This window comes from Eleginops maclovinus, chromosome 5 (genome assembly GCF_036324505.1).
Source record: "Eleginops maclovinus isolate JMC-PN-2008 ecotype Puerto Natales chromosome 5, JC_Emac_rtc_rv5, whole genome shotgun sequence".
In the NCBI taxonomy this organism is placed as follows: domain Eukaryota; kingdom Metazoa; phylum Chordata; class Actinopteri; order Perciformes; family Eleginopidae; genus Eleginops; species Eleginops maclovinus.
Genome location: NC_086353.1, coordinates 1,621,420 through 1,637,698, shown reverse-complemented (window position 1 = coordinate 1,637,698; position 16,279 = coordinate 1,621,420). Strand labels below are relative to the sequence as shown.

The window sequence follows — 16,279 nt, the reverse complement described above, 5'->3', positions numbered from 1 at the left end:
CAATGAGGGGTTTGAATATCTCCAGCAGAAGATACAGTATATATGTTCACCGGTACATTTTCTAATCCATTATCTTTTATAATGAGATGATTTTAAAGAATATTGTAGTTTTATCTTGACCTGGAGGCACATTTTATAACGAGGCACTTACGTTTCCTACACCTTGATGATCCTGTAAACACAACTGAAGCTCAGCGGAAGTTCCTTCAGGAAGACCAGGCAAACATTCACTCACCCCCCCAGCAGCTTTCACCAGCTCATCATGGGTGCTCTCTTTAAACCAATCACATTTCACCTCAATCTCCAGCAGCCAATCATCGTGCTGCAGTCAAGCTGTACAGTTGTTCTCCTCTCTCCTGCAGTCAGCTGTGGTTTCAGGTGTCTATGATCTACTCCAGCACCCAGGAGATCTAACCCTAAGACCTCATCACACCTCCTCATCAAATCCAGATCTTCAACATCACCACCGGTGTCTAGACCCCGGTTCAACTCAAACACGAGTCTCTCCTGATTGAAATGCTCCTAATTTAATTGTGAGATTCAGTAGAAAGCTATGACAATTGTTTTTGAGTGGATCTTGAATTGAATTTTGAGTATTGAAAAAAGCAACCATAACATCGGATAAGAATTGAAAATAATCCCCATGAAGTCTTCTGTTGGTTTTTTTCAGTGTATCATTTAATGTACTCTCACAAGTTGGTGAACAGGTACAACTTTGTCGCTCACGGTACTAAATCACACATCCATTGATAGTATAAATAGCCAACCTAATAATAATAGTACACATTTTCAAATACATAAAATCATCAAGTATCCAAGTCTTAAGTTACGGACATCAAATAAAAAGGCATACAAAATATCGCAGACGTTGGAAGTCCAGTTTGAAGCAAAAAAAGTAATAAAATTAAATGAAAATATAAAGAAAAAAATAATATCACATTTTGGACATGGCAGTTAATTAGTAAACAGAAGGTTTGATAGAGAAACCAAAAGGTCCTAGACTTTCAATTGACAAATATTGCAACAGTTAAGCATTTCATATTAAAAAATAGTTACTGAAAGGGCGTAAGTGAGTGTAAGACTTCCTGCACAAAACAAAGGCAACAATTTCTTCTTTTTTTTTTGTTCCGAGTAGAAAAATGAAACCTTTCCAGATGCCGGCGGCGGGGCGACCCCCACCTCCAGTGCCTTTGTTCCACTTCGATTGTAAGGCATTTATGGATGAACCCATCTGATTTGAAGGAAGGCATACCTCTTTCTAAACCCTTTGAAATTTAAACGGGGTAATTAATTTGGTCAATTTTATTTACTTGCGCACATTCGATGTAAACGCGCCGGCCAATCAAAACTCTTTGGGCTGTGTTTGCAGAAAAGAAAATCCAACATCGTACAATGATACACGACTCAGCGCTGCCCCTCATAATTAGCTTTTTTTTTCGGGCATATGAGGAGAAAACACGACCCCCCCGGTTCACACAACTCGTTTAGCTTTTTTTTGACACTATATTTTGAACCCGGAGAAGGGGGGGAGGGGGGACAGTTAATTCACCGCGCATGGTTTTTCCCAAGAATAATACTTCAACACAATGACTAAAAAAAATAAAACAAGCCTGCCAGGATATAAGCTAGCGAGGTGGAATTAAAGAGGAGAGGGGGGGGTTGGCTCTACTGGATGCAGCAGTTATTGCGATGGCCGTTGGAATCTTTGAAGCGCAGGCGCATCTTTGGACGATATTTCTCCAGGTAGAACAGCTGCTTGCTGTTGAACGCTCCCCGACGCTTCCTGGAGGAAAAAAAACGAACATTAGAGGATAAAGAGGACCGGTCTCATTGAGTCTAAACACCTTCAGCCATCACAACCAATCACAGTCAGGGCGAGACCGGCCACAGCGTTCTGCTTCAGAGTCATTTAGAGTCGCTTTGAGTCAGCTGTCTGAGTTTCAGCTCGTCTGCAGCTGGTTCTGATCCACAGGGCGCAGATCGGGTTATTTAACCCAAACTGATCTTAATGAAGCGGTGCAAAGTAACTCAGTATATTTAGCCTGAACCCAAGTTCTGACGGCTCTTGAAGTCACTTAAAAACTCACTTTTTGAGAATTCCTTTTATGTGATTTTGTTTTTCATTTATTCTGAATCCATTTATTTTAGTTTATTTTATTTTTAATTTCCTTTGTTTTTATCTTGTTTAGTTCACTTTTCCCTCTTTGTATTTTTATTTGAAATCACTAAAGTTTATTATTATGTTGTTTACCCTTGGTGTTTTGGTCATTTCTGTTACATCGTTAAGTCTCGTTCGTCTGTTTCTGTGAACTCAATAAATACATACAACTAATACATTTATTCAACCACTGTACTTTAACTTCAGATATTTTGATACTAACGCTGTACTTCAGGACGATACTGAATGCAGGATTTGTAACAGAGTGTTTCTTCCTCTTGTATTGCTCCTTTACTTAAATACACTTCAAAACCACCCCTCTCTTTATGTGTTCATATTTCTGCATCACAGCAAGAATATCCTGAACACTGACCGTGCAAGATCCAAGAAGAGAAGTCATCTTCCTTTTAAGCTATTATCTACATTATAATTACAAGAAATATATGACGACATTTCTATCTAATGAGATTTGATTACTTGCATTAGAGAATGAAATGAAGACCGCTGTGGGCAGGGTTACAAATCACTGAGCTGGAAAACTTTCAGGTAAATAGAAACATTTCAATGAAGGATCTCATTTTCAGGAATTTCATTTTCAGAATTTGTCAAAACTAATCCTATGTGATCACTTTAATGCTTTATAAATTCCTCAGTTCATTTTCTCTCATAAGTTGTATAAAGAAATTGATTTAGTATCATATACATCCTGACTGAATATACAAACAGCCGAATGTCAGCATTATTGTTGCTTTGAAAACCAAAATATTATTTCAAAGCAAACGCGTGCGACCTATAAATATGCACAGCTCTGACGCACACTTTAAAAGCATGAAACACTCCTCTCACTTTCTTTATGACTCATCGTCCCTGCCTCATGAAACTCTCAAACCATCAGTCTCTCACAGGAATACATCTCTCAGAAATCAGGAAAATATCAAACCCGGTGGCCAACGGGAACACAGTTGGGGTCTCCAGTACACAGTGTGTCCAGCAGAGAGCACTGAGAGGTTCCTTAAGACACAGAGATGCTTCTTGCACTTCTGGTTAGAAGAACTGTTTCATTTAGGAGGCTGTGGCTGAGTGTATGCTAACAAGTAACATGTCATCTCAAAATGCATTGCCTTGTTTCCAGTTTATTACCAAATAAAGAGCACATTTTCGAGAAGCTCGGTTGACCTTTTCAGAATCAGAAGTACTTTATTTATCCCAAACTGGGACATTTTTGGAATTCATTTAATTGATAAATAATTGAACCATCGATCTGTTGTTGGTACATGTTCTCTCAGTCACCTACCCTATGATAATTCAGTGAGAGGAAATGTTGTGTAGGGCTCAGAACTCTTCCTGATCACAATAATCAGTACAAAAGAAATGTAAGAAAAGTGGGTTTGTGTAAAACCATAAGAGATTTTTGGGAGATGTCGTCGGTTTGATTCCAGGCTAGCACTGTATCTCAATACTGCACAATCTTCTTAAAGCAGATGAGCCAAAAACAATCATTAAAATGTATACATCACCGGTACAATAAGAGTACTGTAGCTGTGCTGGGAGGATGAACCCCATCAAAACCAAAACGTGCATTTCAGTCAAACAGTGTTCAGGGTCCTGTGCGTCACTTACTGTCGAATGAACTGGACAGCATCTTCATATTTCATCCCGCATTCAATCAAAGCGAGCGCCACCAGAACGGGAGCTCTGCAGGGGAGGGGGAACAACGTCAGTCCATCAGAACTTCGATTTACACTCAACACTGTTGATTCACAGCTCGTCTGTTCGGCTCAAAAATAATGACTTGGTTAATTGGCTATTTAATGTCTGTATTAAAAAAACAAAGCAGGTATGTAAGAGAATTCAGACGGTCTGACTCAAATCTGTGTAAAGCACACGCGAGGGAACAGAACGTGTTTGGTGGTTGTCTAAACTTTTGATGTGCCGCACGGCAACAGAAGAGAGAAACCACTCGACTGCTGCTTCACATTGTTTTTGGTTTCCATCTCAAACCACCGTAAATGAAACTCACTCAGTGCCTTTATCTGATCTATATAAACATAAACTAAGACAGAATTGATATTTGTGTGAAAGTATTTGCTTCCTATAACTGTAGAAAGCGCTGTGTCTAGTGCTTGGTTCCGTTAGTAGATCATGTATTTAATCTGCTCCCCACAAAGATATGAGGTTCACGATGAAATAAAACACAGGTTTAATATTATTCAAGTTCCACGACCTGTTAGAGCTGCAACAATAGGTTGACTTATCGATTAGTCCATCGACAGAAAAGTAATCAGCATCTATTTTGATAAATGAAAAGTCTTTGAAATATCTGGGGAATAAATGCTGTCTCTGTTTGGGATCATACTTGTGGTTTTGGACTCACAAAACCATCCATTTAAAGACATTAACTAAACTGTGAGATACTTGAATATACATTTTATTGACCTAAATATGAATTAAAAATAATCGGCTCATTAAAATGATAATTGATAAGTTGCAGCCCAACTATCAGATGTACAATCACTTCTTTTTGGTTTGACAAATCTGCATTCATGTGTTACTGTACTAATACTCTGAGGACGATCAAGCTGAATTTATTCTGAAAATCTCACATTAAATACAATATATTTGGACATTTTTGATTGATAAATGTCTTCAAAATCATAAAGATTGGTGATAAATAACCTATAAAACCTACAGTGTGTATACATCTCAGATTGTACGTACAGCAGGAAGTGTCAGAGTCCCCCCCCCCCCCCCCCGACAGTAATCCGATGTAAAATACGATCCAGCATGATCAGACCATAATACTTTAATCCCTCACCTCCCCAGGCCGGCCACGCAGTGCACAGCCACGCAGCAGCCCGGCTCCTCCCTGAACTTCAGCTTCAGCAGGTTCAGCCAATCGTCCACGATCTGGTTGGAGGGGGGGGCTCCGTCGTCAAACGGCCAATCCTGGTTAGAGAACAGAGAGGAGGAGCAAATTACGTCATGATTCTTGGAAACCAAAACAAAAGGAGTGCGAGGCTGAGCCAGCTGCGGGGAGTGGGGGGGGGGCTCAGATGTTGCTGTAGGGGGAAGGGCGGTCTGTCAGGGTCTTCAGGGGACAGTTTGAGGGCTTTTTCAGTGGTTACACCTGAGGATGTTGTTGTTTGAATTAGGTTATTGATCAAATCAGCGCGTGGACGATACGTTAGAGACAAGGCGCTCGCTTTTTGAGTCGTTAGATGAGTTTAAGACAAAAAAAAGGACGTTCTTTGACCACTGTTTCAATAAAAGATCATTTATAACTCTCTCCTTGAAGAAAGAAATAGGGTAGGACGATTATAATCTCGTACACATCGTGTTAATCAGAGGTGTGCGTGTGAGAATCATGGGGAAAAAGGTGTTTAAAAAAGGCAAAATGCTCTAAAGCAAGTGGCCACCGAGAGGGAGCCGCCCTGGTGATGTGTTATAAAACTAAAAAGCAGAACGTCTGTTGCTTCCAGCTTCTGAAATTTGAGAATCAGCTGCTTTTTTCTATTTTTACATCCTTATGGATTAAATATATTTGGGTTTAAAACAGTTCATGGAGCAAAACACACGCTCTGAAGAGGTGAAGTTAGGATTTCGGAAATTGGGTTGAGGATTTTCCTTTCTTCTCACGGATCTAAAGTGATTTATAGATGTGTAGGTAACCTAAATAATAAGTGTATAACAACCCACTACTTGATACCTACTTCACTTTTAACGGAGGCGGGTTGTCATGTGGATAGAAAGCTCTCAATAGTGTTAACGATAAGTGCACTGAAGTCCTCTGTGATGCTTTATCTCTACTGTTTCACTTTGTAACCATTCAGCAGTCCTTTCTTGGTTTGCTTGTTGTTTTTGAAGCATGTTTTTTGGCATGGCAGGTACAAAACCTCACACAATCTGGGGATAAAGTCACCATGTCTGCAACAGGACCCTGCTGTGAGCTAAAATATATGATTGCATTTATTCTGTTTGGCATTTAATATTAGAAGAGGAGGGAAATTGGGTCAAACACAAGGATAAAAGTGACAAGGCAGGTTGGGAGAGTACACACAGAGCTGGGCGAAGTTGGGTTTGACATTTGGACAGATATGGAGGTTTGGACTCACCAGAACCTGGATTCCCTCCTTCACCACCAGAGTGGAGTCATAGGTGGCCTCACACACTCTCACGACGGTGGTCACTCCATATTTCTTCAGCTCCTGGAAAAATGCAATGCAGGATTTATTAGAAAGCTTTCTTTCACGGAAATGTCCCGAGTATACGCCATTTAATCTAAACACAATGTGAGTGAAACTTCATTTAGAGACTCAAATGTGTCCTTAATTAGTCAGTTAACTTGAATATGTTCAGAGGCTGTGTACGTGTTGTAAAACATTTCAGAACACATTATTGCAATGAAGTTACATCCCAAAGATGTGTGATCTAGTCTTGTGACTGCCTCTTGAATCTGGCTGAGCAAATTTTAACTTTCAACCAATGACTGAGGCTCACCTCGATGAACTTGTTCAGGGTGGCGTTGGTGGGATTGTGGGTAATGAGGAACCTCATGTTTTTGTAGGTGATCTCCACAGGGGCCGGTCTGTTCATTCGAGCCATTGTGACGTAAAAAAAAAAAACCTTCCACAGAGTAAAAACACTGATGTAAACACGGAGTTAAACTCGGAGGGAATGTCAAACTAAAAGGTCCAACGAGCTTCTAGAAACCCAGAGATCCTCCGGTCTTCTTCGATGTTGGCAAAATTAAAAAAGGCTGCGAGAGGCGAATTTAGAGAGTTGGCCGAAAAAAAGGGCGTACAATCAGAACTCAAAACCGTCTCAGTTGAAAACAAAAGAAAAGGAAGAAAAAAAAACAAGGCTGGTTCCACCTTGATACGGGCCAGGCGGAAGCCGACGAGGGCAGTGTGCAGCGGGTGGAGTTACCCCATCCAGGCCGAGTTCTCGCTGGTTCTGGGAGGCGTCCCGGTCCTGCCAAGTTTCCTGCCGGGGTCCCTCCTGTGGCTCAAGTGCTTCGGATCGATGGCGAGTTTGGCAGTTCACTCGTCTGCATAGGCAGCGTGCTGAGCCTGGCAGTAGTCCCCACTGCCCTTCAGAAACTCCATAAATGTGTGACCCAGAACACCACAGAACTGCTGCAGGACACAGGGGGACACAAGGAGGACGGAGACGCTTTAAAAACACATTTAGACAAAGGACAAAAGGCTTCTGTAGAGGCCAGAGAAGCTCTGAGATGTATCATATCAACTCTTGCCTGTGAAGGCGGATGCACACACTCAAGTTCCGTAGACAGGTGCATCGGAGGGAAAGTACACACTGTGTAATAATTGTGAGAAATTTCTTTGCAAGTGAACTATGGTTTGCGGGTATTCCCCCTTCACTTCTCGTATTATATTAAAACTGAACATCTTTGGGTTTTGGACTCACAAAATAAGACATTTTAAGACATCTAAGACGACTTAGTAATACTGGGTTTGACTTTTTTTGCCATTTTCTGACCAACATTTTATCGTGCAAACAATTAACCTTAAAAAAACTTTCTGAAGATTCAACAACAATGAAGATCATTATGAATTTGTACCCTGAGAAACGGCTACTGGATCTGTACTTTGTCGACAAAATATATCTGCCGATTCATCATTTTGTGCAATTGACTGAAATAGTAAAGGTGTCTCGTTACAGCTTTAGAAACAGATAGCTTTGTTTGCTTTTCTTGAACCAGCTGAATAGTTCTGAGGGTTTTTCGATCCCTAATCCTACAGACTTGTTCTTGACATTTTACAGAACAAAGGATTAACTGCAAACAGATTAAAAACAAATAACCACAAATAATCGTTTCGCAGCAGCCTCACAATAAGTGATTATTTCCAGAAATGCAACATACAGTAATATTTCAAGACAAGCAGAGAGACAACAGCAGACATCCATGCGCACACGACACAATGTGTTTGTGGAACGCTTCTTCAGGCGGCTTTAAGAGTTTCCTGCAACTCATGCTATCGAGCACAGCCCCAACAACACGACCACAAATGAAGTGTGTGTGTGTGTGGTGTCAAACCATCTAATCACAACTGTTGGCAAAATGTTAAGTAAGGCCCTATTCCCATCAGAGCCGCACGATTATGAAAGAACACTGTGTTGTGATTTCTTTGAACACTATTGCAGTTGCGAAATAATTCAGGATATTGGAGGGACCGGTCATTTTTGAATCATAATTATCAGTTTTATTGAAAAATATCTCAAATGATTATGGTGAGATTTCTTAAAAGGATATGTAGCCAATGTTTCGTTAAGTCTGTAGAATAGGACTTGTAGGAAGGGACCCCTGAAGCTCGATAATAATTAGTTGAAAATGGTATTTTATCACATATTCAGCCTTAAACAAACTCTGTGCTTCTTGCTATTTGAGTATTAAACTTCTCCACATTGCAAATTCATTCCATTTTGATGTATTGAGCAGTTCGCATATGAAACAGGTTGACATGGGTTGTTTTTAGAAGAGCCGACAACCAATTATGAGACGGATGAAGATGAAAAACGAGTGTTATATAAGCTGCAGCACCATGTAATATCTTACCTAATGGATGTTGGTGTACAATAGGAAGGATGTGTCATTTCTGACATCTAGGTCATATCTGAGAGCTGAGCTCACCATGAGGCCTTCAGCTGGGCTTTAACGTGCACTTTGTTATCATCATCATCACAAACTCACTGCCATTTACTAATGTATCTGCCCTTTACGCCACTAAGCAGGATGTGATTAAATGCCTACTTAGTATACATGTTTTTCTCCAGCTTATGCTGCAAAAACACTAAGCTGTTCAAGTGTGCTTTGTTAATCCTTTATGAAAAACAAGCATTTGGTAGAAAATCATTACATGGTGAACAAAAGGAAAGGGGGGTATGTGACAAAGAGAGAGGTGGAATAAAAAGACTAAAAGAGGTGAAAAGCATTGAAGTAGTGATTTAAAGGGCTGACATGATGTTGCATTAAGGCTGTAAAGTGTCCTTTGTGTGGGGATAGACTGGGCGCCATCATTTTAACGTTAGAGGCCTATAGGCGCTGTCAGGAGCCGGGAGAAAGAGCTTTAAAATGTGGAAACACGACGCCTTGTTGCAGCAATACACAGGTGATAGGTGTGGGAAATCACACAGAAAATGTCATTTGTATTTGGGACTTATTTCACGGTGAAATGCGTTGATTCTAGCCGACAGAAACTTCCGACTGACTAGCCGGGTCCAGCGCTGCGCATCCCAACCATGGATGTATAAAGAGAACACCGTTCATTCCTATGGGAGTTTCTCAGTGGCGCATGAAGCCAACAATGGAGCGAGAGTAGACTCAGAAAGTACCCGTATGTAGGCCCACAGAGCATGCTCAGTTGAGTCTTCGCTTAAATCTCCTGCTCTCGTCTCAGTCAAACATAACTCTGGATTCAGAACATTTCAGACCCTAATGATATGAAATTAATGCTTTCGCAATGTAACAAAATAATTCTCAAAATGAGAAACTATTTATCTATTAAATGTAAGTCAATGGGAAAAAATCTTCTTGGGCCAAAATGACGTCAATTGAGTTGTAGTACCACCACTTGGCCACTACGTCACTCAGGAAATCGGCTTCAACGTCCGGCGCACTTCCTGGCGGCTTGATTCCGACCCATGACGAACATCACGGAAACCGTTAAATCCGCTTAAATAACCGTGCAAATACCCATTTACCTAGTTCACATGACAGTTAAGGAACACATTAAACGATAATAGTCAGAGAAAGAAAGGGTTTTCACGGGGTTTTGTGCTAAATCAGGCCTTGATTTCACCGAAAAACGTGAAGGCCAGCTGGTAAAGATCACGTTCTGATTTAAGAACACAAACCGTTGGAATAACAACAAAATGGCAGGAACAACAGAGCACGATACTTACTGGGATATGCTTACTCATTGAAGATTGTAGCTTAATCATACAGCCGGTCCTCAGAAACAGGTAAAAAAAATGAAACGGTTCTCCACCATACACTCCGGTGCTGTTTCTCCGAGCGGAGCCGAAGTCTCCTGATCCAACAGTACCGTCAGGCAGAGAGAGAGCAACACCACTTCCTGTCAGAACTTTCAAAATAAAAGGTAAAAAGTGCCGCTTAAACCTGTCGCGAGTCCACCTGCATTTGTGTAAATTGGGTTATTTCGATTATCTTGTTGTTTTAATATTTCTTTGCATGCCTCTTAGTTAATATGTTTCTATTTGTGGCTCTTTACTTTAGCTCTAACCATGTATATTTCCCCTCTGTGGGACTAATAACGGTATTCTGACTGTGATTACATTTACTCAAGAACAGTAATTAAGTAGAATATGAAGGGGCTTTTGTATTTCTTGAGTATTTTCATTTAGGGTCTGAAAAATCAGGGATAACATTGAATCCTACTTGTACTCTTTGTAGCTCTGCAACCTCTTGCAATGTTGTTGTTTCGATGGAGACACACCTTAAGATTTATTTTGAAGACAAACCCAAAAGAACTTCCGGTCTCTCCTGCAGTGCATCAATTCCAGCTTGACTTGGCCCTTTAAAGCCCCACCCTGAAAAATGTGAGGTGTTCTGTCCAGACATCTCTCCATGCTGCAGGTCAGCTGGTGCTGCTGAGGCCGCGCTGCACTTTCACCCCCTGGAAACACACCTGGACTGCAGAGAAACGTGCAGAATCTTTAAAAAAAATGAGCTTATGTAATTAAAATGGACTCTTTAATAATTAACCAAATCCAATCACTGCTTATGGTTGGAATGACACTTATATCTTTCCTTTTATATATGCTGAAATCATTTCTAAAAACCCAAGTTGTTACGAAACAAACAGCATGTGCTACCAAACGGTTTGACTGTCATTTAATGATAAAGGTAATTATAAATAAACAGTTTAAAAATAAATATATGAACATTTACTGGGGCTAATATTATAAATGTAATTAAATTCCTTTATATATTTAATAAACGTTCATTAGAGGTTCCACAATTTCTCTGTGAAGCAGGCTACTGAGTAAGAATTTGATCATTTGAGTATTGACTTCTAAACTTTTTGGTAGAGGCATGTTATTTAGCCAAGGACATAAACATTTCAAGGGAAATAAATTCCACTGATTTATTGCAATTTTGTATAGGGACATTAAGGACATTAGGGACATGTCCCAGGGGGGGAAATGTGGCCTGTGGTCCATTTTGAATCGGGCCTCAGCAGATTTTTAAGTATAACAGAATATGGCCTTACAGAAAACCTGTGGTTGCCTTATACTTCTTAAATATATATGTACAATATTTGTAGAATGTAATAAGCCCAATTTTCAAACTAATTCTGTAATTTAAAGGTTGTTTTTCGACAAATCTTGGATGGAAAAAAATCAACACATTTACATAACCCAGCTTGAAATATACCGTTCCTATTTCCTCTTATAAGCAACCAGAGGCTTCTGTTTTAAGGCTGCCAACAAAGTAAATCCCACCCTATTGATAGCTGTGATGTAGGCTCTCTTTTTCTTAAAGCATATTCAAGTATCAAGCATAATGACCTACATTTGATTGATTGACTTCCTAATAATCAAAACGGTTTTCCAGGCGTCGATTAGACTTTGATTGGTTTGGAGGCTGAAGTTTGTTAAAATGTTAAATCATGTATATCAAGCAATATACTGTAGATTAAAAGTAACACACATGTTGTTTTATACCCGACTGCATTACACAAACCATCTGCAGAGTGAGTATTTTACACCTATAAGGAACTTCTTATCATCTCAGAGTTTGGGATTAAAAAGGACTCGAGGAACATTTGAGAGAAAGCTCCAGAACAGCCACTAAGACCTTGTGCTGATGCTGTTCTCTTAAAGAATTTTATCACAAATAACAGATTAGAAAGTGATACCAATAATGATGATTTACTACATTGACCAAAGCTGCTTTCTTAAGAAACCCCCCTCTGGATCAGACAGCAGCTCATTAATGCACAGACCATCAATAACGGCGAGCATTGTCTGCTCCTCTGGAATAAATATGTTTGATGCCTATATCTTTCTGGAAGCTCAAACAGAGCTGCTGAGTGCTGCAGTTCCACTTTGCAACGGCACAAAAGCAACTCTGAATTGTCCTCAGGGGCAGCCAATGGGCATGAAGCAGCAGCAGCAGCACAGTGTCCACCTGCGGCCGGACGCTGCCAGTTTCCAGCCCGACTCCCGTGGGTGTTGGGGGGCAAAAAGAATTTTCTAATCCGTCACCATTGTACCAATTGTCTTTATATAAATGATGTGCGAGTGAAGCTCGGCCTTCACAGGAGGGGCTATCAAATCCTAATCACAGTTCATGAAAGAGTCCTAACAAAGAAATGAATGACTCTGAAGATTTCAAGGTAACTTTTTCATTTGTGCATTTCCAGATACATCGTTCTTTGTTGACTTTGTTTGTGTATCTTGTCTTTGCTTATGTCATTTGAAGCAAATACAGTAGCACTAACAATGGTTTTGCTTATTGATAGCTATCCTACCTGCAGGATTCTTATTTTCTGAGTTTATTTATTCATGATTGACTGTATTTTTCGCAAGTCGCTCCAGATAAAAGGATCAGATTAATGAAATGTAAGTTAATTTAATGTCTTTACTTGTCTGCATTACAAGTTCACCTCTTTACATTCTTTGGTAGCTTTTCATATATAAACTATAACAATCTCCTACCGTACTTGTGATAAAGCCATTGTGTGTTTTCCAGGAGGGCGAGAGTAGAAGCAAAGACCAAATCGATGGCACAAGGATGAGCCTGGGCAACAAGAAGGGGGTAAGGGTGTCTGGGAGACATGCATCCCCCGTGGACTGGAGCTCCAGAAGAGCAGGTCCGTCCATCATCCATTCTCCCGCCAGCAGCCCTTTACCTCCAGAAACCCCTACTGTGATCTCCATCAGCCCCTTGCCTCACAAGCCCCCAGTGCAGGTGGAGGTCAAGCCTGCCGTCGAGGACGATTGGACTACAGGGGGTTCCTCTCAATCCAGGGCGTCCTACGGTGAAACGAGCGTCTCCCGGCAGACCATGGAGGAGCTAAAGACCATCCTGAGAGACAGCCCTATGCTTAACATCCGGGGAAGAGACGAGGGGAAGCCAGGAAGTCCTTATACGTACCTCCATGGAAGCAGCAGTGGGGGTTATGGAAGGTCCGATGGACGGCAGGACGATGGAAACCCCAACAGGACGTTCAGCACCTTCAAACCCCAATCCGACGCTTCCAGAAGGGGGGCCAGGTTCAGAGATAGCACGTCTATTCAGCAGCCTTCCGACGTGGATTCATCCAGCTCAATCAGGCCGGATGCCAACACAAATAGGCTGCCTGGAGTTAGGGCTCACACATATGCAAGCGGCGGATCCTGGGCAGAGACTGGAGCTCCTCACACAGGTCAGTGAAGCTTTGGTTAAACGACTAGAAGTTTGTGGCAAATCATTGAAAGGTGCTCAATTCCTTCCTCCATCTTGGGTCTCGTATTGTTCTAAAGTGTTGGCTTTGTCTCATTCTAGTTCCTGTTTGGACTTTTTGATTAATATTGACCTCTATTTAGTTGGGTTTTTTTACCTTTAATTATGACTTGATTAGTCAGTTTAGTAGATTTAACTTGGTTTGGATGTCTTTCTTTTCTATCTCCTCAATTTCCTTAATCAACACTTACCTTTGGAGCTACCTGGATCAATGGTTTATCACTTATTTGAATTTTTATGGCATTTTGTTGAGTATTTTAGCCGAACCAATACTAGATTTTGCAGGTTTATATAGATACTGTGATATGTTGGCAGATAGCTCATTCTTTATTACATAAACAATCTTCATACATATTTGTTTCGTATTTGTTACCAATACACATCCTTAGTAAGACATTTTATGGCATTGCCAGTGCTCTCTGGTGGACAAACTCTGTACTGGTGACATTGGTTTTAAATGATCCTAAACCTAGTTTGGCATTTCTGTACTGCAATTCCTTGTTATTATTGGTTGACATGGATAACAATATATCATCCATAAGTCTTGCGATGTCTTGTCTGTCTTGCTAAACCAAACAGGTTTTAATTTGATTATGTTGGTCTTGCCACCACTAGAGCTTAGAGCTTTTTTTAAATAAAAAGGGAAAACCAAGGATGTATTTGACTTTTTCAAGAATAGTATACACAGCATTTTGAATTAATTTCTCCCTTGGTTATGAAATGTTTTCGCAGATATTTCATACTCTGTTCCACAGATAACGACTGTGTTGATACTATTGGAAATCAGAGGTTCATTGCCAACATGGAGCAGATCAAGCAGCAGATCGCCAGAGAAAACATCAACTTTGTCCGCTTCGAGGCCACCGACCTCCACGGGGTGTCCAGGTCCAAGACAGTGCCCGTCCGCTTCTTCCATGTAATTACACCCACATCTATCTATCTATCTATCTATCTATCTATCTATCTATCTATCTATCTATCTATCTATCTATCTATCTATCTATCTATCTATCTATCTATCTATCTATCTATCTATCTTAATGCTCTCAGTTTGTATGCTTTTTATACATCAACCTGATAGCTTATCAACTCTACAAAAGTGAATAGGTGTATTTGGAATGAATGCTTCAACACAAATGTATCCCCAGGAGAAAGCGGTGTACGGGGTACCGATGCCCAGAAGCTACTTGGAGCTGACCCTGAGCCCTAAGAGCAACGAAGTAGACAATGCCAGCACGGCTAACTTCAGCAGTGATGTCCTCCTGATCCCTGATCTGTCGACCTTCAGGGTCTTACCCTGGGCCGAGCAGACAGCCCGGGTTATATGCGACCCCTGCACCGTTGCAGGAAGCCCCCTTCGCACTTCACCCCGCCTCATCGCCAAGCAGCTTCTCGGCCAGCTCCAAAGCCTCGGCTTCTCCCTGCACTCCTCCTTCACCTATGAATGCTGCGTCCTGGGAACGCCGGACCGCATCGGACCCAAGACGCTCTTGTTCCCGGCGACCACACTTCTCAGCAACCATGACCTGCCTTTCTTCCAGCAGCTGGTGGACAGCATGTACTGCATGGGCGCAGACATAGACAGCATCGCCTCTGCAAGCGCCCCCGGCCAGATGGAGATCAACCTGAGGCCAGAGTTTGGGATTGCGGCCGCAGACACTGCCTTCACTTTCCGCACCGGCATCAAAGAAATGGCTCGCAAGCACAGCTACATCGCCAGCTTCTTCACCGACGACGGCCTGTACAATGCTGGGGTGCTCTCTCACAGCTTGTGGGATGCTAACGGCCGACGTAGCCTCTTCCAAAGCGGGGAGAAGGCTGGTGAGCTATCTGAGATTGGCAGGAAATGGCTTGCTGGGCTTCTTACGCACTCTGCTGCTCTGAGCTGCCTGATGTCGCCCGGCCTGGGCTGCCGGAGCCACATCGCAAAGACAATCAAAGACCCTAAACGCATGCTTTACGCCACATGCGGTTGCAATGATAACAGCAGCTCCTTCAACATTAAGAGTCACGGGGGAAGGGAGACGCACATCGACAACAAGCTGGGCTCAGCTATGGCCAACCCGTACATCGTGCTGGCTGCCACCGTGGCCGCGGGACTGGACGGCATCAAGCGAAACCTGAACATCGAGAGCGGTCTTTACAACGCCCCCGGTCAGCAGAAGGATTTTGCCGTTCCAGTGAAGCTCGACGAGGCTCTGGAGGCACTGAGCGAGGATCACGTCATCTGCAGCACCCTCGGAGAGCCCTTTGTTCAGTATTTCATTGCCATGAAAAAGTTTGAGATTGAGACCCAAGAACTGGATGATGAGAGGAACAAGTGCCTGGAGTATTTCATCTAGAAAGCCCGCTCCACAGACTTCCTCCTCCTACACGAATAAAGGCAATAAACACAGCTTTTCTTTTTATATGACACCTGTTTATTATTGCAGATTGTAGATATTTTTCGGTTATTACAAAATAAAAGTATTACTACATCCTCGATGTGCACAGCAGTTTTGTAAAATGTTGTTATTAATATTAAGAACATTACTGTTGCTCTAATCAGATCAATTAACAAAATGGCTTGGACCTAAAAAGGAAAACTCAAAATGCTGTGACTTCTATACTGAAAATTGCTCTCCATTTTA

At 41.6% G+C, this 16,279-nt stretch overlaps 2 protein-coding genes across 3 annotated transcripts; one reads left to right on the top strand and one right to left on the bottom strand.

Moving 5' to 3' along the window:
* Window positions 1-651: 651 nt before the first annotated feature.
* On the bottom strand, window positions 652-10,218 carry ptp4a1 (protein tyrosine phosphatase 4A1). Its single transcript, XM_063884360.1, has 6 exons — window positions 10,082-10,218; window positions 6,656-7,290; window positions 6,271-6,363; window positions 4,974-5,104; window positions 3,779-3,853; window positions 652-1,783 (listed from the first exon to the last, which is right to left on the bottom strand). The coding sequence occupies exons 2-6, from the start codon at window positions 6,758-6,760 to the stop codon at window positions 1,666-1,668; spliced, it is 522 nt and encodes a 173-aa protein (XP_063740430.1). The 5' UTR covers window positions 6,761-7,290; window positions 10,082-10,218; the 3' UTR covers window positions 652-1,665.
* Window positions 10,219-12,301: 2,083 nt separating this feature from the next.
* lgsn (lengsin, lens protein with glutamine synthetase domain) lies at window positions 12,302-16,130 on the top strand. Of its 2 annotated transcripts, XM_063884536.1 has the most exons (5): window positions 12,341-12,540; window positions 12,734-12,766; window positions 12,897-13,572; window positions 14,405-14,565; window positions 14,798-16,130. In XM_063884536.1, exons 3-5 carry the CDS (start codon window positions 12,939-12,941, stop codon window positions 15,989-15,991), a joined length of 1,989 nt encoding a protein of 662 aa, XP_063740606.1. In that variant the 5' UTR covers window positions 12,341-12,540; window positions 12,734-12,766; window positions 12,897-12,938; the 3' UTR covers window positions 15,992-16,130. The 2 variants fall into 2 exon arrangements, with proteins under 2 accessions (XP_063740605.1, XP_063740606.1); XM_063884535.1 differs by lacking the exon at window positions 12,734-12,766 and having other exon boundaries at window positions 12,302-12,540; window positions 14,798-16,126.
* Window positions 16,131-16,279: the final 149 nt, after the last annotated feature.